Genomic DNA, 25,780 nt, shown 5'->3' on the forward strand with positions numbered 1-25,780 from the left:
TCCTCTTTGACTGCTCTCTTCTTACATTCAATCCAATTTGTCACCAAATACTGTTGGCTCTATCTTCAAAATATACAAGTATTCAGAATCTAGCCTTTTCTCACCATCCCTGCTACTACTGTTTTCTTGAAAAAAGACCTAACCGGAAAATAAGCCCTAGTATGATTTTTCAGGATGACATCCCCTGTACATAAGCCCTAATGTGTCTTTTGGAGCAAAATTAATATAAAATCCAGTCTTATTTTCGGGGAAACATGGTACTACCACGGTCTGATCTACTATCATCCATGGTGCCACTGTATTGTTGAAATGGCTTCAGAACTCATCTCTTTCTGTCACCCATCCCCTTAACAATCTATTCACAACACAGAAGCCAGAGTGAGCCTTAGTACTCATAATGTCTTAATCAAATTACCCAACTTCTCTTACCTCCTTTGCTTAAACAGTAAGAAAGTTATGGATTTATTCCTGTTGTTATTTTTCAGAGAGGGAGAGAAAATAGATACGAACTCTTGGGAGGAAAGCTGTACTGGTGTTGTGACAATAAATTCCTATCAAGTCATTTTTCTCCTCAAAACTAATCTCAGATGTCACTACCCTTCCCCTTTCCTCCCTTGGCTCAAGCTGCAGTGGTCTCCTCTCTGTGGTTCAATTCTACCTCAGGTCTCTCAGCCTATAATGATTTTCCCCACATTCTCTGCATGGCTCACCCACTCCACTTTCTTCAGATCTTTGCTCAAATGTCACCTTCTCAGTAAGGTCTTCCCTGACACCCTGTTTGAAATGACGTCCTCATCTTTATTCACTGGCACTCCTAGTTGTCCTTTTCTGACTTATTTTAGCCACACTTATCACTAGCTGATAACCTATATGTTTTACTTATCCACTTTTTATTTATTATTATTGTTTGTCTTCCTTATAGTAGAATGTAAGCTCCACAAGGGCAAGAAGTTTGGACTATCTTGTTCACTGATCTCTCCTTAGCTTTTAGAACAGTGCCCGGCACATAAAGGTGCTCAATAAATCTTCAACCCAAAATGTTATTGCTCTTCTCATCACCCCAAGGACTCTAGTAAGTAGGATTTTAGGTTGCTTGTATTCCCCTGGGGGCGGGGGATCTAATAACTAGACTTTGTTGATGCAGTTTGCTCATAAACACTACAGAAAAAAAAATTACATCCATCAGGGGTATAAAGAAACCTCTTTGGAACCCGTTACAATATACAATGGCTAGTTTCTAGGTTTATTTTGTTTGAATATAAAGTGGCTCCAAATATCTCAATTAGAAAGATAGTATGAGTATAATACAATTTAAAATCATTGATATAAAAATAAGTTCTTATTCTGTTGAATTAAAAGTATAATATATATGTTACAGAATATTAATACTTTCTGGAAGACAGTAAATTTGTTAAATACTTCTGGGATCAACATTTTAAGAGTTCATGATACAGAAATCTTTTGGTACCGAAAAGAGTCAATGAGCACATTTTACTTCTGATGTCTGTATTATTTTGGTAATTATATTCCTATAACTTCTTTTTTTTATTATTAATGATGGCTCCCATTTATTGCCTACTTTTTCTAATTATCACCTGACACTGTCCTTTGCACACATAATGTCATTTCATCCTCACATTATCCTTGTGGGGGAGGTATGATGTTTTCAATTCCCATTTCACAGTTAAGGCAGTTGAGACTGAAGGAAGCTAAGTCAAGCAGGGTTCTGAGGTTACCAGTAGTAAGACTTGGCAGTGAGGTCAGGCAACCCTTGAATTCTTTACCACAACTGTCTACATCATCTTTACCAAGTTTCCTTCCATTATCCTTTCTCATGTCATAATTAGAGCGGATCTGTGGCTCTTTAAATTTAGGGCAATAATTTGGAAGGGAGCGTTCTTAAATCCTTGTTTCAAACTTAATACTCATAAAGTCTTAATCAAAGTACCCAACTTCTCTTACCTCCTTTTCCTAAACAGTAAGGAAGATACGAAGCTATTTCTGCTATTATTTTTCAGAGAGGAAGAGAAAATAGATATGAATTCTTGGGAGGAAAGCTGTACTGGCGTTGTAACAATAAACTCACTTACTGTGATGTCTTATTTTACCTAGCCACCAGCCTGTCCCTTTCTTTGTCCTTTTTGTACTCCCTGCAATTTAAACAATGCTTGGTGAATGTGAAATAGTGAATGCAACACTAAAGAACCTTGAATAAAAGACAGATGTATGAAGTCAGGATATTTGAGCAAACATACCACATACCGTGCTCTAATATAAGCCACCTTGGTAGTTTCCTCTTAGTCTGACTGTCCACTGTTGGATGAAATTTGCCAGACTCAATGCCAACCCCCACCCCAACTTCCTTCTTCAAACATGCTCAGGGTTAAATCTTTAGTGCTCCAATCCAAAGGAAAATGACTTATTTTAAAAGCAGCAAAAACACCACATTCCTCTGGCACAGGATGAAGACCAGCTCAGCTCTTCAGCCGTAGATCATTGTCTATTGTTCTCCAAACAGTAAACCACTATTTCACACCGAGAGACTGTGGGCTGCAGTTCTGTCCGAGTCCTGGGCTCCTCATGAATATGAAGTAAAGGGCTCTGACCCAGAAAGTGGCAGGTAATTTAAAAAAAGAAAAAAGAAAAAGGACAGGTGGGAAGTAAAACAGGCTTATGTAACTCTACACTCTTGAAATCTCGTGCAGGTTCTGAGCAGGGTAAAATGGGGTCTCGGAAATGTGGAGGCTGCCTAAGTGGTCTGCTGATTCCGCTTGCACTTTGGAGTATAACTGTGAATATATTACTGTACTTCCCAAATGGGCAAACTTCCTATGCTTCCAGCAATAAACTCACCAACTTCGTGTGGTATTTTGAAGGAATCTGTTTCTCAGGTGTCATGGTAAGTGTGACTAGAGACTTGGGATCACAGAAGGGGACTTTTTTTTTTTTAACTAAGAATTGCTTTGTGCCTAGTAAAAATATGAATAATGGAAAAATCATTCTACTAATCCTGGTTTGGGATTTGGAAGCTGGGTTTGGGTAGAGAAGCAGGCAGTCCCTTAGGATTTGGAGAGTGGCTTTGTTTTCGGTAAGCTGCTCAATTATGTAGCTTTAATAAGCAATGCAGGAAATTAGTCCTGACAAAAGTTTGTGAGACTCTGACATGTAGAAATATTAGGTCCTCATGAAGCCTGCATGTCAAGTTAAGTTATTTAGTCTTCAGTGGCATTGTTCTTTTCCAGAACAGATTTTCCACCTGCACTCACAATTTCTTTAGCCTGGTATTAAGACAGCGTGGAAAAGCGGAGACTTGGAGACTCAGACAAATTTGCATTCAAAAGTTCTGTCGTTTGTGCCATGAGACCTGGAGCAAGTTATTCAATGTCTTCAAGCCTCAGTGTCCTCATTTAGAAAATGGGAATAATGACATTTACTTTTCACGGTCATTGTGGGGATTAAATAAAATCTCATGTATGAAGTGCCAGGACAGAGACTGATTTGGAGTAGGTAACCAATGACTGTTGTGATTGTAAATACTTTTGGAAGGATGGGCCATATCAGTGCTAAATAGTCTGACATTATACCCCTAATAATGGAAGGTGGTTTTGAAAACTAAATCAAATTATTCACGGTAAGAATCCATGAATCTTTTCCTGATGATTTTGTGCTCTTTAAAAACAAGTAAATCATGTTGGCAACTCAGAGGAAGAGACAGTTTTCCTGATCATATCACTGCTAAAAATAACACACTGTGCACTGTAAGCTTATTATGCCACTGATAACTAAAAGAAAATCCATTATAATCTACCTCTATGTCTCTGTGGGTGTTTAATTATTGTAGTATTTGAATAGCTGTGTTGGAAAACAGTTTTCATGTTGTTATTGCTTTGCATTCTAAAGTAGTAAACTTTAAAATATTAATATCCAGTGCTGTTGAAGCTAAGTGATAGCTACATCACAAAGGGTGGTAGTGGTTCTATAAATAAATGCAAACATTTTGGAGAAGACTTTTGAAATGACATATTAAAATTTATGAGAATGTTTATGTCTTTTGACTCAGTAATCCTAAATCGAAGAATTCATTCTAAGGAAATATCCCAAAATAAGGAAAGAGATGTATACACAGATGTTTGTGGCAACACTGTTTATAATATAAATAAGTAGAAGCATCCTAGCATAGAAGTAGTCAAAGAAGTTATACAGTACGTTCCCTTCATACGTTGATGAAAATTGTAATTATGAAGGTATAACAACATGGAAAATGAATATTATTCTGTAAGTGAAAAAGATATAACAAAATTGTGACTAAATTAAGATTGCAACTATGTAAAATATACGTATGTGGCAAAACACTGGAGATAAATACATAAAAACATGTGAGGGTGGTGGAATTAAGGGTGATTTTGCTCCGTTATTCTTGAGCCCTCGGTACTGCAGTTACATTTTATAACAAAAAAAGAAAGCAGTTTCTCTTTCTCATTTGCCACAGAACTCCAGGATCGATGTCTAAATATTTCTACCAATATTATAATGAAGCTAGTTACTGTATTTGGTTTACTATGCCTTATCTCATCGTTATTTCCCTCAATAATTGTAATAAATGCAAGAGTTGTAAGACATTATTGGGTTAGAATCTATTAAAATCTGTGATAACTAATGGTGTTGAAAGGAGGGGACTAGAGAACTCTTTTGCTTATATTCCATGTAAAATTTAAAGCAGGTGAAAGTATCTGTTCTCTGTTTTTCATTGTTTAAGATTTCTTGAAAAATAGTAGTGTTACTGTACCAAATCCTTTTAGGAGAAAGGAGAAGAACACAGATAAATAATGCAATGGATACATAAATAAATAAAGTCTGAAGAAATTTGGAAACTGGAGATGTTGACTGCAAACAATAAAATAACTATGAACTTAGCTTCAAGATTCAGTACTGAGCAAGGGAACAAAGGATAGGTGGAGGATTTGCCAGACGCAATAAATGGTCCCAGGGAGGAATTATAATAATCAAGAAATTAATGTCTTTCCAGAACAAAAATACAAAATCTTTTGCTTAAGATACAAAAAAAGGGGGAAGCAGAATACATTGAATTATCCCAGTTAGTTGGCTTCATACAGACAAAACACGGGAAAATTTGAACCTGAGATGGCTTGAGTGCATGGGGAAATTGAACTTGCTTTACTTTAAATTAAGAGATGCAGTTTCAGATTAACTAGGCCTCTCACCTCCATTCCCAGACATCAGTAAATTGAGAGAGGCTGGCAAACTGCAAAGTCTGAATGGTATTCCTTTGTCTTCCACAACTGGGTCTGTGAGAAATGCAAACTTGCTGCCCAGGGTGGTATTCCCGTGTCCCTACCATTTATTCCTCTTTTATCATTAGCTTTTGATGACTGATCTACCATGATAATAATAGCTTATATTTATCAATCACTTACTCTGAATCAAGCACTATGTTCAATATTTTACATATATTACCTCATATCAACCCCATGAGGTGAATTCTCAACACCATTTTATAGGAAGGACTCGAGCTTACACAGCTAGCAAGTGTGAGAGCTGGAATTAGAACCCAGACCTACCTGCACTAGAGTCTATGCTCTGAATCACTGTGCTGTGGTTAAGAATATGAATATAAGCTAGTATCCCATTTCTGATACTTTCTCTCTTCCCTACTGTAGATGCTTATAGTAGCAGCAGTTCTTCTTGTACTGGAGAGTGATAACAATTATAAATGTTGCCAGAGTGAAAACTGCAGCAAAAAATACATGGTAAGAGCAATAGTTTTTTGAGGATGGTTGAATGGGCTCTTTTCCTCTCACTCAGAAACATGAAAATATAAACATTATCATACCCTCACCATGATCCCTTCAGTTCAGAGCCCAAGAGTTTACTCCCAAAATTATCTTCCGTTTTGTTTACAGTCTTTCCTTCACCTTCGTTCTGCTGATGTTCTTCCAGAAACTCAGGATTTGAAAACACATGAAATTAGAAAATAGTACTCTCCTTTTCTAGCTGGGTTTCTGTGAGTCTATTTTTTTCTTCTTATCACCCTTATTGAGGATCAATTTACATCTAATAAATGGCATTCATTAAAAGTGTATAATTCCATGAGTTCTGACAGTTGAATATACCCATGAAACTACTATCACAATCAAGACACAGAATATTTCCATCACCCCCAAAAGGTTATCTTTGATCTGATTTTTATCATTCTAGATTACTTTGTATTTTATACCAACAGAGTTATATAGTTTTGTCTTTTATATCTGGCCTTTTTCAATCAGCATAATGATTTTTGGATTTATTCACGTTGTTGTGTATATGCAAAGTATGAGGTCTGACAATTAAATTCGCAAACTTGTTGCAACATCCTTTTTTGATATCAGAGGGATTAGTAATTATGCATTTGTACCACCTGGACAAACAGTTAACCAAGTTTATTATTTGGAAGTGCTGAAAAGGCTGTGTGAAAAAGATGAAAACGACCTGAACTTTTTGCCAACAATTCAAGGCTCTTGCATCACGACAATGCACCAGCTCACATGGCACTGTCAGTGAGGGAGTTTTTAACCAGTAAACAAATAACTGTATTGGAACACCCTCCCTACTCACCTTATCTGGCCCCTAATGACTTCTTTCTTTACCTGAAGATAAAGGAAATATTGAGAGGAAGACATTTTGACAACATTCAGGACATCAAGGGTAATACGATGACAGCTCTGATAACCATTCCAGAAAGAGTTCCAAAATTGCTTTGAAGGCTCTGGCATCGGTGCATAGCTTCCCAAGGGGAGTACTTTGAAAGTGACTGTAGTGATATGTAGTAATGAGGTGTGTTGCACTTTTTCTAGGATGAGTTCACGAACTTAATTGTCATACCTTCGTGTGTGTGTGTGTGTGTGTGTGTGTGTGTGTGTGTGTGTGTGTGTGTGTTTCCCTGAAAATAAGCCCTAGCCAGACAATCAGCTCCAATGCATCTTTTGGAGCAAAAGTTAATGTAAGATCCGGTCTTATTTTACCATAAGACTGGATCTTTACAACATAACATAACGTAACGTAACGTACCATAACATGACATAATATAATATAATGTATTAATGTTTGCTCCAAAAGACGCATTAGAGCTGATTGTCCGGCTAGGTCTTACTTTCGGGGAAACAGGATATATATATATATATATATATATATATATATATATATATATATATATATATATATATGATAGATTATGCAAACACACACGAAGATAGATAGATAGATATATCTTCGTGTGTGTGTGTGTGTGTGTGTGTGTGTGTGTGTGTGTGTATGCATCTTTGTCTGGTTTTGGAATCAAGGTAATGTTGACTTCATAAAGTGAGCTTGGGAGCCTTCCCTCCTCTTAAATTTTTTGGGATAGTTTGAGAAAGGCAAGTGTTAATTCTTTCTTAAATATTTGGTAAAATTCACCTGTGAAGCCATCTGGTCCAGGACCTTTGTTTTGGGGAATTTTTTGATTACTGATTGAATTTCATTAATAGCTATCAGTCTGTTCAGACTTTCTGTTTATTCTTGATTCAGTCTTGTAAGATTGTATGTTTCTAGGAATTTATCCGTTTCTTCCAGTTGTCCAGTTTGTTGGCATACAATTATTTGTAGTATTTTCTTATAAGCCTTTGTATCTCTGTAGCATCAGTTATCACTACTCTTTCATTTCTAATTTTATTTATTTGGGTCCTCTCTGTTTTTCTTGATGAGTCTGACTAAAGGTTTACCAATTTTGTTTATTTTTTTCAAAGAACCAGCTCTTGATTTCATTGATCTTTAGTATTTTTTTTAAGATTCTATTTCATTTATTTCTGCTCTGATCTTTATTATTTTCTTCCTTCTCCTTTGGGCTTTGTTTGTTCTTCATTTTTTTAGTTTCATTAGGTGTAATATTAGATTGTTTATATAAGATTTTTTTTCTTGTTTCTTGAGGTTGGCCTGCGTTGCTATGAATTTCTGTCTTAGAAGTGCTTTGGCTGGGTCCCATAAACTTCGGGTTGTTGTGTTTTCATTTTTGTTTATCTCAAGGTATCTTTTGATCTCATTATTAACCCATTCATTTAGTAAGGTGTTACTTAGCTTCCATGTGTTTATGTGTTCTTCAGTTTTTTCTTGTAATTCATTCTTTGTTTCATATTGTGATCATGAAGATGCTTGATATGATTTCAATCTTCTTAAACTTCTGAGACTTTTTTTGTGGCTTAACATGTGGTCTATCCTGGAAAATGCTCCATGTGTGCTAGAAAAGAATGTATATTCTGCTGCTTTTGGTGAAATGTTCTAAAGGTACCAATTAGTCTAATGTTTCATTTAAGGCCACTGTTTCCTTGTTGATTTTCTGTCTGGATGAACTCTCCATTGATGTTAATAGGGTGTTAAACTTCCTTACTATGACTGTATTACTGTTGATCTCTCCCTTTATGTCCTTCAATATCTGCCTTATGCATTTAGGTGCTCCTACATTGCATGCATAGATGTTTATGAGATTTATTTCCTCTTGTTGGATTGATCCCTTTATCATTATGAAGTGTCCTTTTTTGTCCCTTGTTTTAAAGTCTATTTTGGCTGACATAAGTATTGCTACCCCAGCTTTTGTTTTGTTTTGTTTTCATCTGATGGGAAAAAAATATATTTTTCTATCCCTTTGCCTTCACTCTGACTGTGTCTTTCGATCTGAAGTAGGTCTTCTGTAGGCTGCATATATATGGGTCTTGTTTTCTTCTCCATTCAGCCACTCTATGTCTTTTCATTGGAGCATTTAATCCATTTACATTTAAAGTAATTATTGATAGGTATGTAGTTATTGCTATTTTATTATTCACTTTTTTTATTTTTTTTCTTCTTGTTAAAGAAGTCCCTTTAAAATTTCTCGTAATACTGGTTTGGTGGTGGTAAACTCCTTTAGCTTTTTCTTGACTGGGGAGCTCTTTATCTGCCCTTTGATTCTAAATGATGACTTTGTTGTGTAGAGTAATCTTGGTTGTTGGTCCTTTTGTTTTGTCACTTTGAATATTTCTTGCCTGCAAAATCTCTGTTTAGAAATCAGCTGACAGTCTTATGGGAGCTCCCTTGTGGGTAACTAACTGCTTTTCTCTTGCTGCTTTTGGATTCTCTCTTTGTCTTTAAGCTTTGGCATTTTAATTTAGTTATGACGTGTCTTGGTGTGGGCCTTTTTGGGTTCATCTTGTTTGAGACTCTGGGCTTCCTAGACTTGTATGTCTATTTCTTTCACCAGGTAGGAAAGTTTTCAGTCATTATTTCTTCAAGTGGGTTTTTAGTCCCTTGCTCTCTCTCTTCACCTTCTGGTACTCCTATGATATGAATGTTATTATGTTTCATGTTGTCGATGAGGTCCCTTAAACTATCCTCATTTTTTAGAATTCTTTTTTCTTTTTGCTGTTCTGATGGGGTGTTTTGTGCTACCTTGTCTTCCAAATCGCTAATATGATCCTTTGCTTCCTCTAGTCTGCTATTGATTCCCTCTAATGTATTCTTCATTTCAGTTATTGTATGAAGATTTATGACTGGTTCTTTTTTATAATTTCTATCTCTTTGTGTAAGTTCTCACTGAGTTCATTAATTCTTCTGAATTCAGTGAGGATCCTTATAATAAGTGTTTTAAACTCTGAATCTGTTAGATTGCTTGCCACCATTTCATTTAGTTCTTTCTCTGGAGTTTTGCCCTATTTTTTCATTTGGGACATGTTTCTTTGCCTCCTCATTTGACTGCCTCTCTGTGTTTGTTTCTGTGTATTAGGTACATCTGATATGACTCTCAGTCTTGGCAGGGTGGCCCTATGTAGTAGGTGTTCTGTGGGGCCCAGTGGCACAGTCTCCAGGGGCGTCCCTTGTGTGACTTGCGTGTGCCCTACTGTTGTAGCTGAGCCTGGATTGTTGTTTACATTTCAGTAGGTGGGATTGAAACTCAGACTGGCTGGCTGTGCAGGCTGCTGTGATTATAGCTGATGAGCTTTTTTGTGGGGGCTGACCCCATGGAGCAGAATTTGCTTTAGAGGGACTCTGGTGCCTGCTGAGTCTACCCTTTGGGAGTTTTGCAGATAATCAGGTGGAGCTCTGATGTGGTTTGAAGTCAGCCACCAGGTGTGTTGGTTTTGGGGACTCTTGGGAGAGCTGTTGGTGCATACTAAAATCAGCTGCTGCCTGTGCCTGGCCCAGGGTCAACTGGTAGGAGCTGAGGTACAACGTGATATGATGTTGGTAGCTGTCTTTTCTGGGCTTAGAGACACCTGGGAGAGGGTAGGCTGTGGACCGAGATCAGCTGCCACTAGTGCCGGGTTGTGGCCCCTTAGCAAGAAATACAGTGCATGCCAAGGCCTGCTTGTTTAGGGTGTGTGGATCTTTGAGGGATTTTAGGAAAGTCTGCAGCATAGGCCAAGGACAGCCACTGAAAGAGGTTCAAGCTGGTGTGTGAGTTGGGTAGGGTGGGGTCTCAGGGAATCACCAGGGTGGGATCAGCCATGTTAGCCATGTTAATGAAGACTTAGACTTGGAGCCTGCAGGCTGAGTGAAGGGAGGCCTGAATAAAGGGACAATTGCATCTACCAGCCCTTCTGTCTGGGGGACAGCTGCCCCTCCAGCCTTTTCCCTGAAGCCAGGCACTTCAATTCCTCTGCATGTGTCCCTGGTGCTTTTCGAGCTGCTGTCCCTTCACTAGAATTTAGGGTGAGTGTTTGTGAGTAAGTGAGTCTGCGCTTTGGATCTTTAAGAGGGTGTCTGGTTCTACAGCAGCCTCCATCTCACCCAGATGGAATCCCCACTGATTTTTGCAGCCACATGCTGTGGAGACTACTCTTCCCAGCACTGGTGCTCTGGGCTAGGAGCCTAGTGTGGGGCTGGGACTCCTCACTCCTCAGGGGGTCCTCCACAGCTGAAACATCCCTCTTATTATTAACTGCCACTAGTGGGTGCGAGACCAACTCATTTAGCATCTCCACCTCTCCTACCAGTCTTGACATGGCTTCTTCTTTATAGCCTTAGCTACAGGAGTTCTGTTCAGCTATTCTGTGGTTCTCAAGAATGTTCTATAATTTAGTTGTAAATTTGATGTGGTCATAGGAGGAGGTGAGCATTTCTTTACTCCATCATCTTCACTAGAAGTCTGGTCTCAGCTTTTGAATTTATTAACTGGCTGCTGCAAGTTTCTGTTTGACTAGTCCTACTTTCATTTGAAATCAACACTTCTAAAATTGAATTTGTTTTTCTTCCAAAACCAAACTATCCTTACTGGCATCCCTATTTTTGTCTCCTTTTCATCCTAGTTTCAAACTCTGGATTTTTTTTTCAGTCTCTCTCCAGCTATTCATTTTCTCCTGAATGTCTTTTCATCCAGTGCATGTCTCTGTCACATGAACTTGAAGTTGTCCCCACATGGAATCCTTATTTATGGATTCTCTCACTTCCAGCTGGTATACCATCACTGCCAGAGAAAATTTTCAAAATCATATATTGGTTCATGTCACACATCCTTGCTCACAAGCCAACTACATGGCTTGTTGGAAAAATAATTTATTCCAAGACTATGGCAACATAAATTCAAAAAATCTCAGGACATCTTGTGCCAGAAAGCAAGTAAATGTTCAAAGAACAATAAAGAGTGTACAATATGCAGAACGAGAGGCAGCAGAGAAAAAAATGGGAAAAGGAAGTTCTTCTGTGAAGAAAAATGATCAGTTATAAATGCAGAATAAATTATAGAATTAGAAAAGCAGTACACTGCAACCAAGTATTATGATAATTAGAGACCAATGGATATGAGGATAATCAGTGGATGCTAAATTTGTCAGTTGCAGTGTCTTTAGGAACAGGATATGACACAGTCTCAAAGTACTATCTCACAAATTATTTACTAATTGGAAAGTGGAAAATGTACATTTATAGATCTAGAGGAAACCACCTTAACCAAAAGATCAAACTTAGCATCACCAGCTGCAGTGAGAGGCCTATAATGTACCCACACTAATCAAGTTTCTTGCCATAAGTTCAACCCAAGTCCAATTGTGAGGAAACAATCAGAAAAGCCTAAAATGTAGAACATTCTACAAGACAACTGGCTGATATTCTTCAAAAACAATTTAATATCCTGTAAAACAAGGCAGTAAGAGTAAAGAAAACAAAAGAAATATAACGTTGTGCATAAACCTTCATTAAATCCTGTACAAAAAAGTAAAAAACAGCAGAATAATAGACTATCTTTATTTTGGGGAGCTATGAGCTGATGTATTTAGGAGTAAGAAATCATGTTATCCGCAATCTACATTAAAATGATTCAGTAACAAACATGTAAATACACACACACACAGAACAAACGAAAGTGGTAAATATTCACAAAAGGTGAGTCTAGATAAGGGGCATATAAGGGTTTGTTGTACTATACTTTCAACTTTTTTGAAGATTTGAATATTTTTAAGTAAAAGATTATGGGAGTTAAAGCTACTTGGCCTGAAGGAGGAAGTCTAGCCTCCTTGATCCAGCATTCAAGACCATCTTCCACCCAGATCTGCCAAGCTGCACTCACTTTGTAAGCAACACAGATCTAGATTGTGTCCTACCAACCTTGTCTCCCTGGTATTAGCAGTATGACAGTCTGGTCTTCATAACTTCTCTCCTTCTCTGTAGGAACCCCCTCTTAGATCAAACCCATCTACTTCTCACAATTCTGCTTGTGTTGATCTGCCTGTGAATATTGCTCATTCTCGCATCCAAATGAAAACACTTTCTTCCCTATCAATCCTTACTTGAATATAAATATGACCATCTAGGCTAACACCTGATATTTCCCCTCATTTTCCTATATGTGAGATTATAGCTTATGATTCTTAGAGAACCCACACTACCTAGAAAATCACATTCAATAAATAAATGTAGATTGATCACATCCTTTCACTTCATTATGTATGAGGTGATCATTATTTTGATATCAAAATTCCAGAACAAATGGAAGAAATTCAGTAAGTCAACTAGTTGCCTCTATGGAATGCCAGACAAAAAGTCATTTAAAAACTTATTTTTAAGATCAGGTGGGTTTGGATCAAATGTTTCCTTTTTTTTTTTTTTTTTTTTTTTTTTTTTTTTTAAAGATTTTATTGGGGAAGAGGAACAGGACTTTATTGGGGAACAGTGTGTACTTCCAGGACTTTTTTCAAGTCAAGTTGTCCTTTCAGTCTTAGTTGTGAAGGGCACAGCTCAGCTCCGGGTCCAGTTGCCGTTGCTAGTTGCAGGGGGCACAGCCCACCATCCCTTGTGGGAGTCAAACCGGCAACCTTGTGGTTGAGAGGACGTGCTCCGACCAGCTGAGCCATCCAGGAGGCAGCTCAGCTCAAGGTGCCGTGATCAATCTTAGTTGCAGGGGGCGGAACCCATCATCCCTTGCAGGACTCAAGGAATTGAACTGGCAATCTTGTGGTTGAGAGCCCTCTGGCCTATGTGGGAATCAAACTGGGAGCCTTCGGAGTTAGGACCATGGAGCTCTAACCACCTGAACCACCAGGCCAGCCCTCCATTTTTATGTGGGCACGTGTTATTACATAGAGTGGATTAGACTTGGATGAGGACGAGAAAGTACCTATCTGATCACTTATGCCCAATATCCCCTTGTTTCATTCTGTGGCACTAACCTCCTTGTTCTATGTTTAATCTAGACACTGCTGTCGATTATCTTTTCTGCCCTTGGAATTGCTTTTTCTGGATACTGCCTGGTCATTTCGGCTTTGGGCCTTGTCCAAGGCCCATACTGCCGCACTCTTGATGGCTGGGAATACGCCTTTGAGGGCACTGCAGGACGGTAAGAACTAATTCCCCAAATCAAGAAGGTCAGAAACACCTGGCCTCACGGTCATGCTCATTTTCTATGAGCACTTTGAAGTTTCATGTGGCTAGTGTAGTGTAGAATTTTACTATTAGTTTGCTAATATCCAGACGAATATGTTCCTGCACAGATCTTTGTTTAAATGTTTTTTCTCCAGTCTTTTAATGCCACATGCATCCACTACTTTGAAGCTGTCATGGAGATATCCAAATGAAAGACGTGTTTCTCCCACACTTCAGAGCAGGGCTTCATGGTGATTGTGGTCTGACCACTGCGGGAGCCTGGAACTTGAGTGGTTCTGGGAGGTCAGTCTTGTTTCGTGGTTAGGTCAGACATGTGGTCTGCTATAGATGTGAAAGGGCTTGGCTGAGACCGCCCTTGGGTGGTGCCACCAGGGCTATACCAGCAGGGGCTACCCAGAGATAGAACCAGGCAGGGTGAGCAGAAAAGTGCAGCCTGAGATCCAGAGACTAGGTATGGAAGTTTGTCGAAGGAGCCAGGAGCTTACCTGGCATATACTAAAGAACCATCTAGGGAAGCAGCCTTGCTCAAAAGGCTGGTAGTTCAGTCAGGTGTTGAGAGACCCAATCTCGAATCGCAGAATGCCTCACACTGGCATTGTTCTGGCTTATGGGCCCATCAACACTTGCAGAAGCAGCTTAGGAGATAGCAGAGCCCAGATAGAGGTGCACGAGAGGGCCATTGAATCGCTCCCTGTCTTGTCCTGTGCTCAGAGTTCTAATGGAGTAAAATGAGGGAGTGTCTATACCATTCCCAGGGAAAGTTACGTTTTCTTCTCAGCTCCCCATCGCTGGCTTTGTTATTCAAGGCCCACATCTATTTGAGGTCTTACATGCTCACCTGGATTGCATGACAGAACTGTTTCTGCCACCTTTATTCTGAAGGTTCAGCAAGGTCCTACCTCCAGAGCCCTCCCTCGGGGCAGGAGAATCTAGAAAATAACCTTCAGCCTTTCTAAACACTTGGAGGAGACACTCCTGTGGGACTGGAGGACCTCAGGAAAGGAGGCCCTAAGACAGAAAGTCCCACTGGTGCAAAAATCCTTTATGTCATCAGCCCCTGAACTGTTCCCCGCCCCAAAAGCAAAGAAGCCTCCCCTTTCAATGCAAGAATCTCAGGCTGCCCACATGCCTCTCCATTACTCCTTTAAAGTGCTCTTGATATTTGCATTCACCTGTTTCCAGCTTCTTTACTCCTTCCAGACTGTGCTAGTGCACTTATAGCTCTCCATGGTTTACAGGAATAAATTGGACCATAGTCTAGGAGACAAACAGAAACCCTGCAAGTCATCTTGCTTTCAAGTGATGGATGATCTGTGCAGAGCATATACTGGGCACAGTCTAAAGATTTTGAAGAGATTAGCTTCCCTGGCTGAGACTGAGTCAGGAGTATCAGTGTACAAGACATGGGTCTAGGGAGATGGCAACAGGAAATTAGATGTATATTGTGCTTTACAGGTTCCAAAGCATTTTTATGTAACTCTCACCAATCAGTCACAAAACCCTTAGGGTTAGATATATTAAGCCCATTGTCCAGATAAGACTCTAAAGGGCAGCTGGTTGGCTCAGTGGTTAGAGCGCAGTGCTCATAACACCAAGGTTGCTGGTTCGATTCCCACATGGGCCAGTGAGAGACAACAGCTTGAGCTTAGAGCTGAAGCTGGGTGGCCGGTTGACTCAGTGTTTAGAGCACTGTGCTCATAACATCAAGGTTGCCGGCTCAAGTCCCACATGGGCCAGTGAGCTGCACCCTCCACTGCTAGATTGAAAAAAACAACGACTTGACCTAGAGCTGAGCTGAGCCCTCCACAACTAGATTGAAAACAACAACTTGACTTGGAGCTGATGGGTCCTGGAAAAACAGACTGTTCCCCAATATTCCCCAATAAAAAAATTAAAAAAAGACTCTAGAGGTCAGAGAGGTAAAGTCCCTTACCCAGGATCCTACATATCCAGGAGTTCTGACTCCATTTTCAGTGCTCTTTACCACTTGAGACCTAAAGGCCATTGGCAATACCAAGAAATTCTCAGAGTGCCTCTGAGTATCCTGGAGCATAGCGAGTGAAAGGAAAGGAATAAGAAAGAAAGGGAGGAGGACAGAGATAAACAAAGAGAAAGGAGATGTCATGGTGGTGGTCTCCAAAATGCAGAAGTCACCCCTTTCCACCACAGGCACTAAGTTCCAGAGCGACTTGGCTGGTCCCCACGTTACCTGAATTGCCGTTCTAAGAAAAAGCATCTTGCTATTGACAAAATATTCATAGACAGCTCTGCCCTGCAAATAGGTTTGTTTTTGCTGGGGGCATTTTTTGGAAAGAGACCAGTTTTCCATTTTGATTTAGTTGACCAGAGAGAGTATCACCCTTCGAAGAAGTGCTAATGGCCAGGTAGACCTGAAAGTGAGCAAAAGTGAGGACATTAGGGTGTGTCCTCATCCACCTTATTCACCGGATCTGGCACCGTGCAACTGCTGGCTCTTCCCCAAAGTCAAAATGACCATGAAAAGTAAACGTTTTGAATCATTTCAGAACATCGAGGCAGCCACCACAGTGCAAATAAAGACACTCACGAGAGAGGACTTCCAGAACTGCTTCAGAAAGTGGCAAGAATGATGGAATCAGTGTATTTGAGGGGGAGTATTTTGAGGGGGAGTAATGGCAATGTGTCTTTTACTGTAATAATTTTTTTAAATTTAAACATTCACCATAGTTTTCAATCACAATTTGTATGTACCTGAATGATTTTTAAAAACATATTAATTCATATTTAATAATATTATGTATTTAATCATATATATTAGTTTCCCAAACATATAAGTAACTGTAGACTTCTCTTTGGATCAAGTGTATAGACTTGGCCATGGGTCTTGTTGACCATTTTCGTCCTCTCTCTCAGTTTCCTTATAGATTCCAGCATATGGATTCAGTGCCTTGAACCTGCACATGTGGTAGAGTGGAACATTATTTTGTTTTCCATTCTCATTGTTCTCAGTGGGCTTCAGGTGATCGTCTGCCTCATCAAAATAATCATTCAATTATCCAAGATACTGTGTGGAACCTATTCAGTCATCATCCAGGTAACAGACTCCCATTGGCAGCTGTACCTCCTCCCTTTTAGCCCCACTGCCCAGGGTTCAACGAGTCTTATTAAATGGCTTTTAGAATTCCATGATTTTCTTCCCATTCATAATGCCCTCACCTTTACTAAACCTCTAAAATCTCAATTTTTTCCAATATTCCAAAGTGTCTGTTGGCTGGTCTATATAGATTGAATCAATGGGACAATTGCAAAATCTGCATTCTGTGTTGTACGATGCAAACAGCACAGTGTTTGAATGAGCACCATTTCAGTGTCCTATGTAGCAATAACCCAAAGCACAATCTTACCATTTATTGAGAATTTCCCTGTTCATAAAATAATCGAAGGCTCACAAGCTTATCCCATTGAAATAATTTCTTTTTAATGCTGTTACATTCAGCTAATAATCCTTCTTTATGCTGAGTTATCAGTGAGTGGTTTTTAAGAAGAGAAACATGTCTTTATTCTATTGAAACTACTTTTGCTTCATCTGCTAAAATACTAATGTTGATTTAGTTATGGTGGAAACTGCTAAACCTATCCAGTGAGTCCAGAGTGAAGAGAAATCATGAATGAAATATACTGTGCCTTGTTTAACAACATGTAATGTATAATATAATGATAATACTTTTCCTAGCAGTGCCAAATAAATATTTTCTTATTCCATTATGTTTTGAATATGAACTATAAGTTGCTACCTCGATTATGAATTATTAATCAAGTCAAATGTACTGCTTTACTCACTTTGGTTTTCCTTTTTTTATAGCCTGGAATCATTTGACTAAGAACAAGAATGTTTTCCATGATCAAGTTATGGTCATATATTTAAGTGTCATATTCAATATTCAAATGATGTTTTCTTCATTTGGTATTTATTGTACACATTTGTGAAATTTACAGTCCTCACTGAAAGTGCAAATTATGCCACCCTTCCATCTATAATTTTTTTCTAAACAATACCATGTATGTGTCAAGATCTTTAGAAATGTTCATACCCTTTGATCAAACAAGTGCATTTCCAATAATCTATACTATGGAAATAAATAAAATTACAAGATAAAACTTAATGCATACTCATATATTTCAATTTTATTTAATAGTCTGGAAAATTAGAAACACCCCACAAGTCTAAGTTCAGGGGAAGGATTAAGTAAAAACTGGTACATTAGTTGTAATATTATATGGCCTTTGCAAGTGATGTTTTAAATATTATGAATAGTTCTATGTGAAAAAGCAGATTGCAAATTTATGTTTACAGCATAAGCATAACTATCTAAAACAAACAAAACACCTATTAATTAAAATACAGGATAAAATCTAAATCTAGAAAAGTTTACACAAAAATGTCAAATAGGGTAAAAAGGTAATAGGTGACCCTTTTTCTTACTTTTCTATATCTTCCAAGTTTTCTTTATTATGTTTTATATAAACTTACATAACCTAACTGAGCTCGTGGCATCGTTTGCTCAGACCTGGTGGTAACTGTTGTGGGCTACAAGAGACAACCTTGGAATAAATGAGCAGGTGAGAACATGTTCAGTGGATTAGAGAAAGTGACCACTGACCAGTTGATAACTATCATGGGAGTTATCACTATCTGTATTTATTTTTAGTGTCTTAAGCAAAACATTTATAATCTTTCTACCTATACTTACCACGACCTCCTTGAGGATAGCAGCCACGTTTTATATTTTCCCAATCACCCGTAGGGCCTAGTACAAAGTGGGCATAGCAGACACTCACTGTTGGGTATTCATGCCAGGCCCTTCTGTTTCTCATGGCTGCTCTGTGGAGTACCTGTCTCCATCATAAGCCCACTGGATCTTAACACTTCTGCCACTTCATCATCACTCTCCTCCTTGGACACTGTCAGTGAGGCTCTGCCAACACCTGCTCTCTGCCAAAGCTGGGCAGTAGCAGGCAGTAATCTGGAGAATGCCTGTCTCCTTGGCACCTGCTCAGCCTACAGCCTTCTTTAAGAGAAACTGCCCAGCCCACAGCCTTTGCTGAAGTGAGCATCTTGAAAGCAAACCATGTCATATACTATATGACCCCCATGCCCTGGGTCCAGCTGACAGAACTGCGACAGGAACTCAAAACGTGGGCAGACTATTGTCAACCTGGTGGCCTCTTCCTTAGCCTAGAGTTAAATATTGTCTGAAACAAGACTGGCAAATTTGAACTAGAAGCCAAGAATGAAGCAACCCAGGCATTGTGGTCAATAATAATAATAATAATAATAATAATAATAATTAAAGGTCAAGGAAGGAAGTCAACATAGAGAGAATACATGATCACTCTATCAAGCCCATAAACTCAGCAAGTCCAGTACCCTCTTTTTTTAGTTCTCCCAGAGACTACTCAGTCCTCTTGTAAATAGACTTTGCACAGGTCAATCCCACCAGTTTGTCAGACACATTCAGACTGTCTCAATCATGTTTAGATTCAATATGGAACCATACGTTGAGTGGACCATGAATAGATGTCAGCTGAATGACTCCACCACAGGACTGGAAACATTGTTTAAAAACAGAGACACTGTCAAATGCAATACAGTATATGTATCAGTAAATTAAACATTAACACAGTCACCCAAAATTTAGTATTTAAAGAGTACATACCAATGATGCAATTTTAAATAAAAGAGCTGGATACAAATCTATGTGTGCAGTTTGAGCCCAAGTTTTTTCAGTAACCATGAAATTACATATATACACATACAAATCTTCAGATACATAGAAAAAAGACTGGAAAAAATACCTAAACGTTAATAGTTAATAATTATCGCCTAGTGATGAGATTATGAGTTATATTTCTTTACATTGTTCTATATTTTCAAATCTTCCTTTGAAAATGTATTACTTGAATAATTAGAAAAAATAAATATCATTTAAAAAGCAAATATGCTCTAATTTTTTCTGTAAAATCTATCTAACGAGCTTAAAATACGAAAGAACTAGACATGAGATATGTGTGTGTCAGCATTTTTTCTTACCCTTTTTAGGAGACACTCTTTTTATTTTTAATTTTCAGAGAGGTTGAGTATTGCCAGCTAATCCTAATTGAGAATGATTTCTATTTGATGCATTTATACTCTTCTATGTATTATTTCTCTCTTATTTTCCTTGCATCTATCTCATTGTACTTCTCCTGGCTTCTTAAATTGAATGCCTAGCTTATTAATTTTCAAACTTTTTTCTTTTAATAAGCATTTAAGACTATACATTTGTTATTTAAGTACTACTTTGGGTGCATCTCACAAGTTTTGAAGTGTTGTATTTTCCTTATTATTCAGTTAAATATTTCCTACTTTTCTTTATGATTTATTTTTTCATTTATGAGTTTTAAAATGTGCTTTAAAATTTCCAAACATATTTTTAAATTAATTTCTAACTTAATTGTATTGTGATCATAGTATGTGGTCTATATGGTTCCGATACTTTGAACATTTTTAAGGCTTGTTTTATGGCTAATATTTGTAAATGTTCTATATACTTAAAAAGTAAATGTTTCCTCCAAATATTTGGATGCAGGCTTCTATATGTTTCCATTAGGTCAAGTTAATTTTGTTGTTCAGATCTTCAATATCTTTGCTTCTTGTTTGCTTGCTTAATCTAAGTTTTATATGAGGATTAAATTAATATATATATATATATATATATATATATATATATATATATATATATCTCAGAAACCAGCGTTTGGCATATGGATGAAATTTACATAACTTAGTGGTTTAAAGATATACTCTGCAGTCAAATTGCTCAGATTCAAATCTGGGCTCTGCCTTATTAGATGTGTTACCCTGGTCAAGTTTACATAAGTTCTCAGTGCCTCAGTTTCTGAATCTGTAAAATAGGAATAATAATAGAGTTGTTATGAAGGTTAAGGGAATTAGGACATATAAAACTCTTAGAAGCAGGATGACTTAAATCTTAACTGAGGTGTAGTTGGAGCAGATTTAGGATGGCTGAGACCTGGAAATACTACAAATACAACAGAAAAGGAAGAAGATGGAGGAAGATCATCGGGTCCTAACGACAATATAAGGTCCTAAGTTTGGGGAGAGAAAATGCACAAAGGTAAGAGGTAGGCATTGCTAGGCTAGATAAAGTATAAGAGAGGGAGCATTCCTTTCTTATAAAGCAGCGTAATAACCGTCATACTCAGGTTCCTAAAACTCCAGCTCCTGGCCTATACACTTCCATTCCACTGAAAAACTACAAGCAATAGGGGCAGTTCAAGGTTACTATTATGAAAACCACAAGCATAAATATTCAGAAAAGCTCTTGCCAGTTCTGCTTCCTGCTCTGTGAGATGAAGCTGGAAGTTAGGAATGAGATTCCAATCCTGGAGGAAGTGGGATATCCAGTAGGAAAGAAGGAGTCAAGTTTGAGTGTGTGTAATTGGGCAGGTAGGGCAGGATACACAAACTTCGCCACTAAAATCTTTTTACTGGATGTGGTGCCTGGCTGCCCAGGTCAGAACCAACCCACACCTGACCCAAAGAACATAATCAATTCAAATCAAATACTTTTTCTGGTTTAATATGAAAACACACACATGTGCACAAATGTACACTAGCACACACACACATCTAATTTCACTCCCACCGAAAATCACACTAAATTCACAATACAGTTTTTTCTTAAAGGCATAATCCATCAAACATAAGGATATCAGGAGGAGAACAGCAATAAAAATTTGGAAGCTACAAAGCATACTGATAAGACATAACTGACAAAAACAACTCAAGAAACATAAAAATCCCAAGCTATGAGGTGGGGAACTGATAGCCAACTTGATTTACACCTCAGAATCTTCAAAAGACTCAGAAATGGATAACACCAGATACCTCTGGCACTAGGAATAAAGAAAGACCACTAAGAAGAATTGGATGAATCCCTGTATCCCTTCTCCTCTCCATGCCCCTGGGAAGTAACAGACATCTGAAAGTTTATTCTCTGAAAAAGGTGAAATAGTGGGTCTCCAAGTTGGAGAGAACTAGATTCACTTAAGATATACATCCCCCAAACCGAAGAGATTAAATGACTGGTACATCCTGAATGATGAATGCTAAGGCACACCTGCCCCCAAGCCCCCTTGACTCACTTGGATCTCAGCATACTGGCAGCCAGAATTTTACCTTTCATGCTGGAACCTCTCTCTAGGGAGTCTGCCAGTGCAGGAGGAAAAACTTAGATACTTCCTGTACTAAGCTGAAAAGTAGGCTCCCCAGATGTCCATGTCCTAATTCCTGGAGTCTGTGCATATGTTACCATAAGATGGACTTCGCCAATGTGATTAAAGTTCTTAAAATGGGAAGATTAGCCTAGATTATGCAGGAGAGTCTAATATAGTCATAAGGGTCTTTACAATAGGGAGGTAAGAGTATCAGATTCAGGGAGAAAAATGTCAGAGCAGAAGCAGGAGTCAGAGAGGAGAGAAGGTGCTACACTGCTGGCTTTGAAGAAAGAAGAAACGGATCAATCAAGGAATGCAGGCAGCTCGCAGATGCTAGAAAGTTCACAGAAGGAAATTCTTGCCTAGAAACTCCAGAAGATCCCAAAGCTTGCTGGCATATGATTGTAGTCCGGTGAAACTGATTTTGGATTTCTGCTTTCCAAAACTGTAAGATAATAAAATTGTGTTGTTTTATTTCACTAAGTTTGTGGTTACTTGTCACAGTAGCAACAGGAAACTAATATAGTCATAATCAGAATACCTTAATAAATGGTTTGCCCAGTTCACCCAACAGTGAAGTTCAGCTTCAATAAACCACACACACACACACACACACACACACACACACACACTCAGTTTCCAACCAGATCTTTCCTCCATTCATTATCATGAGCAGATAGACAAAGATCTGCACACATCTGATAAAAGCCTTCTTACATGAAAGACAGAGACCAAGGGGCCAGCCTGGTGGCTGAGGTGGTTGGAGCTCCGTGTTCCTAAGGCCGAGGTCACCGGTTCGATTCCCACTTAGCCAGTGAGTTGTGCCCTCTACAGCTAAGATTGTGAACAACAGCTCTCCCTGGAGCTGGGCTGCCTTGAGCTGAGGCAGCCCGCTGTATGCTGTTGTGTGCCCCCATGAATGGCCGGCAGCCACCTGCTGTGAATGGCCTAAGGACTGCCTCAGCCCAGGGGAGTGCAAGGCTCATAATACCAGCATGGGCCAGGGAGCTGTGTCCTACACAACTAGACTGAGAAACAACGGCTTGAACCGGAGTTGGGGGACAGGCAGAAGAAGGGGGGAAAAGATAGGGACCAAAACAAATTTAAATAAAGACCAATTTGGAGGAAACAAACATGGAGAAAAGAAGGCTTTTAAAAAAATCATTCATTCATAGAAAGATAAGAGAAGAGTCTGTGTTCACGAAAATAAATGAGAATCTATTTTTTAAAAAGGGACATTCATAGAACAAAAAACAGAAATCTTGGGAATTAAAAATAAGATAGTATAAACAAAAAACTCAGTATAAGATTAGGAAAATAAAGTTGAGGTATCACTCAGGGACTAGAGCACAAGGAACAAGAATTTTTTTTTTAATGGAGCAAAAACTACCGTGTTTCCCTGAAAATAAGACCTAGCCAGACAATCAGCTCTAATGTATCTTTTGGAGCAAAAATTAATGTAAGACCCAGTCTTATTTGACTATAATATAAGACCAGGCCTAATATAATATAATGTAATGTAATGTAATATAATATATTATAATATAATGTAAGACCGGGTCTTATATTAATTTTTGCTTCAAAAGACGCATCAGAGCTGATTGTCCAGCTAGGTCTTATTTTCGGGGAAACAGGGTAAGAAAATTAGAAAACCAATCAGTCAAAGAAGTCCAAGATGAAAAAAAATAGGAATTTCTAGAGAGAAAGAACAGAGAAAATTGAGAGCACAAATAATTATAATTTAAGAAAATCCTATTAAACAGAGGAGCATGACTATCCAATAGAAAAGAAATACCAAATGAAGTTTTAAAACCAACACCTGAAAGAAGATATTCTATAAGCTTCCAGAAAAACAACAACAACAGGTCACGTAGAAAGTATAGGGAATTGTATCGGCTTTAAGCTTTTCAACACCTAAATTGGGCAAAGACTATGGAGCAATGCCCTTTAAATTCTGCAGGAAATTATTTCTATGATATGTGACATTTTCTGATGAGGAAGTTCTCGAAAAAAAAAAAAATTCCCTTTGCAAGAAGCTTTCAAGAATGCACTCCACCAAAATGCAAAAAATTCTTCTTCTGCCAAGAAATAAGATTCAGGAAACAGGACATGTGACACAGGAGAGAGGTTAGGGGAATTCCCAGAAAGAAGGAAAAGTGTTCCAGGTAACACCTGTTCACCAGGTATAGAACAACCAGTCCATTGGAGCAGTGTGACTTGACAGACAGATATGACAAGAGCAGTTGTCGCCAATATACATCCTTTTAATTTCATGCCAGGTGAGATTTTTAACTGGTTTTGGTTTTGTTTAACCATATGCAAATGATGTTCCTGCTCTCCCTTCCATTTTCCTCTGTTTGGATAAGCTAAGGACACATTTCACTCCCCAGAAGCGCTCCTCTGCCCACCTGTGAGAGCTGGGCAATGGGAGGCAGATTGTGACCTAGAGAAGGTTCAGCTTATCTTCTTACAGGAACTTTCATCCAACAGGGGCACAACTACCTTTTTCTAACACAAACAGGCTTATGCTTGCCATTATTTTTCTTCAAAAATAAACAATATATTGTTTAGGGATAGATATACAGGTAAAGTGGTGAAACGATACAGAAAAGGACAATTTACCTTCCAGGGGATGAGCTATGTTAACCAAGATAAATTCCAGCATCACCCTGGCTATTCCTGGATCTTTAACAATCAGTTCTGGATTTCACACAAAGTGTTTTATTGGAAGTCCTGGGGAAATCTAGCTCGATGAAAGCCTCAAACACAGCAACCCAGAAACTTGAATTAATATTGAGGTTTTAAGGCCTGTAACACATTCTCCAAGATTTGTAAGCTAGCCTCTTAGCAAGAGGCTAGCTTAGTGTCACTAAGACATTAAGGTCTGATCTGTGTCTTAGTGGCGCAGATCTGGTCTGGCATGTCCCTTCATGTGCCCTTGGATGTTTGAGCTCGTAGAAGAACTCTGGTTGTCACTCTAGGCACTAAGGTTAATATATTTGTGTGATTCTAAAGATATTTAGAGAAACTTATTTTTATCTATAGACAAATTGAGGAGCCTGAGAATTTTAGAGAGCAACTCAATACAACTTCGGGACTCCCCCTTCTTCCTTTTATCTTCAATGAGACTCTGGTTCTCTACTTTCAGAACAACTATATCTAATGCAAGGCTACAACAGAACATACTCAATGGAAGTTGGAGCTTCATTAGGCTGGGAGCTAAGATTTCTTCTGCAGACCAAGGATGCAGAACCCTGCTGAATGGATACCATTGAGCTCTTTTGGCCTCATGGTGTGAGGTCTCAGGACCCTAGAAATGAGTAGCCTGGGAAATGAGCAAGATGTGGGAGCTCTACCCCAGGGGGTATCATGTTGTATGCTGGCTGAGTCCTACAGCTCTAGAGAACCCATCAGGTTCACCATGAGGTGAATCTCTACAAGTACAGATATAGGTGGCCTGTCATGGAGCTTCTCTGAACTGCAAAAAGAGGCTGCTAGCTTAGATATGACAGAGCAAGTCTGTCTGCTCCGCCTCTGAGCTCTGGGCCTCCTTCTCTTTACCTACTCTGGGCAGAGGCAGATGGCCCCAGTCCGAGAGGAAGCGGCAGGGAGATTAAAGAGAAACATTTTGCAAGAATCCTAGAGG

At 38.7% G+C, this 25,780-nt stretch overlaps 1 protein-coding gene across 2 annotated transcripts; it reads left to right on the plus strand.

Annotated features, from left to right (window-relative positions):
- The first annotated feature begins 2,438 nt into the window (after positions 1-2,438).
- Positions 2,439-18,017, plus strand: TM4SF18 (transmembrane 4 L six family member 18). 2 transcript variants are annotated; one of them, XM_019748845.3, is made up of 6 exons: positions 2,443-2,620; positions 2,706-2,899; positions 5,679-5,768; positions 13,686-13,828; positions 16,768-16,948; positions 17,717-18,017. In XM_019748845.3, exons 2-6 carry the CDS (start codon positions 2,723-2,725, stop codon positions 17,729-17,731), a joined length of 606 nt encoding a protein of 201 aa, XP_019604404.2. In that variant the 5' UTR covers positions 2,443-2,620; positions 2,706-2,722; the 3' UTR covers positions 17,732-18,017. The 2 variants fall into 2 exon arrangements, with proteins under 2 accessions (XP_019604405.2, XP_019604404.2); XM_019748846.3 differs by lacking the exon at positions 5,679-5,768 and having other exon boundaries at positions 2,439-2,620.
- The last annotated feature ends 7,763 nt before the right edge of the window (positions 18,018-25,780 follow it).

This window comes from Rhinolophus sinicus, chromosome 17, assembly GCF_057876585.1.
Source record: "Rhinolophus sinicus isolate RSI-liver-muscle chromosome 17, RSI-T2T, whole genome shotgun sequence".
NCBI classification, from domain to species: Eukaryota; Metazoa; Chordata; class Mammalia; order Chiroptera; family Rhinolophidae; genus Rhinolophus; species Rhinolophus sinicus.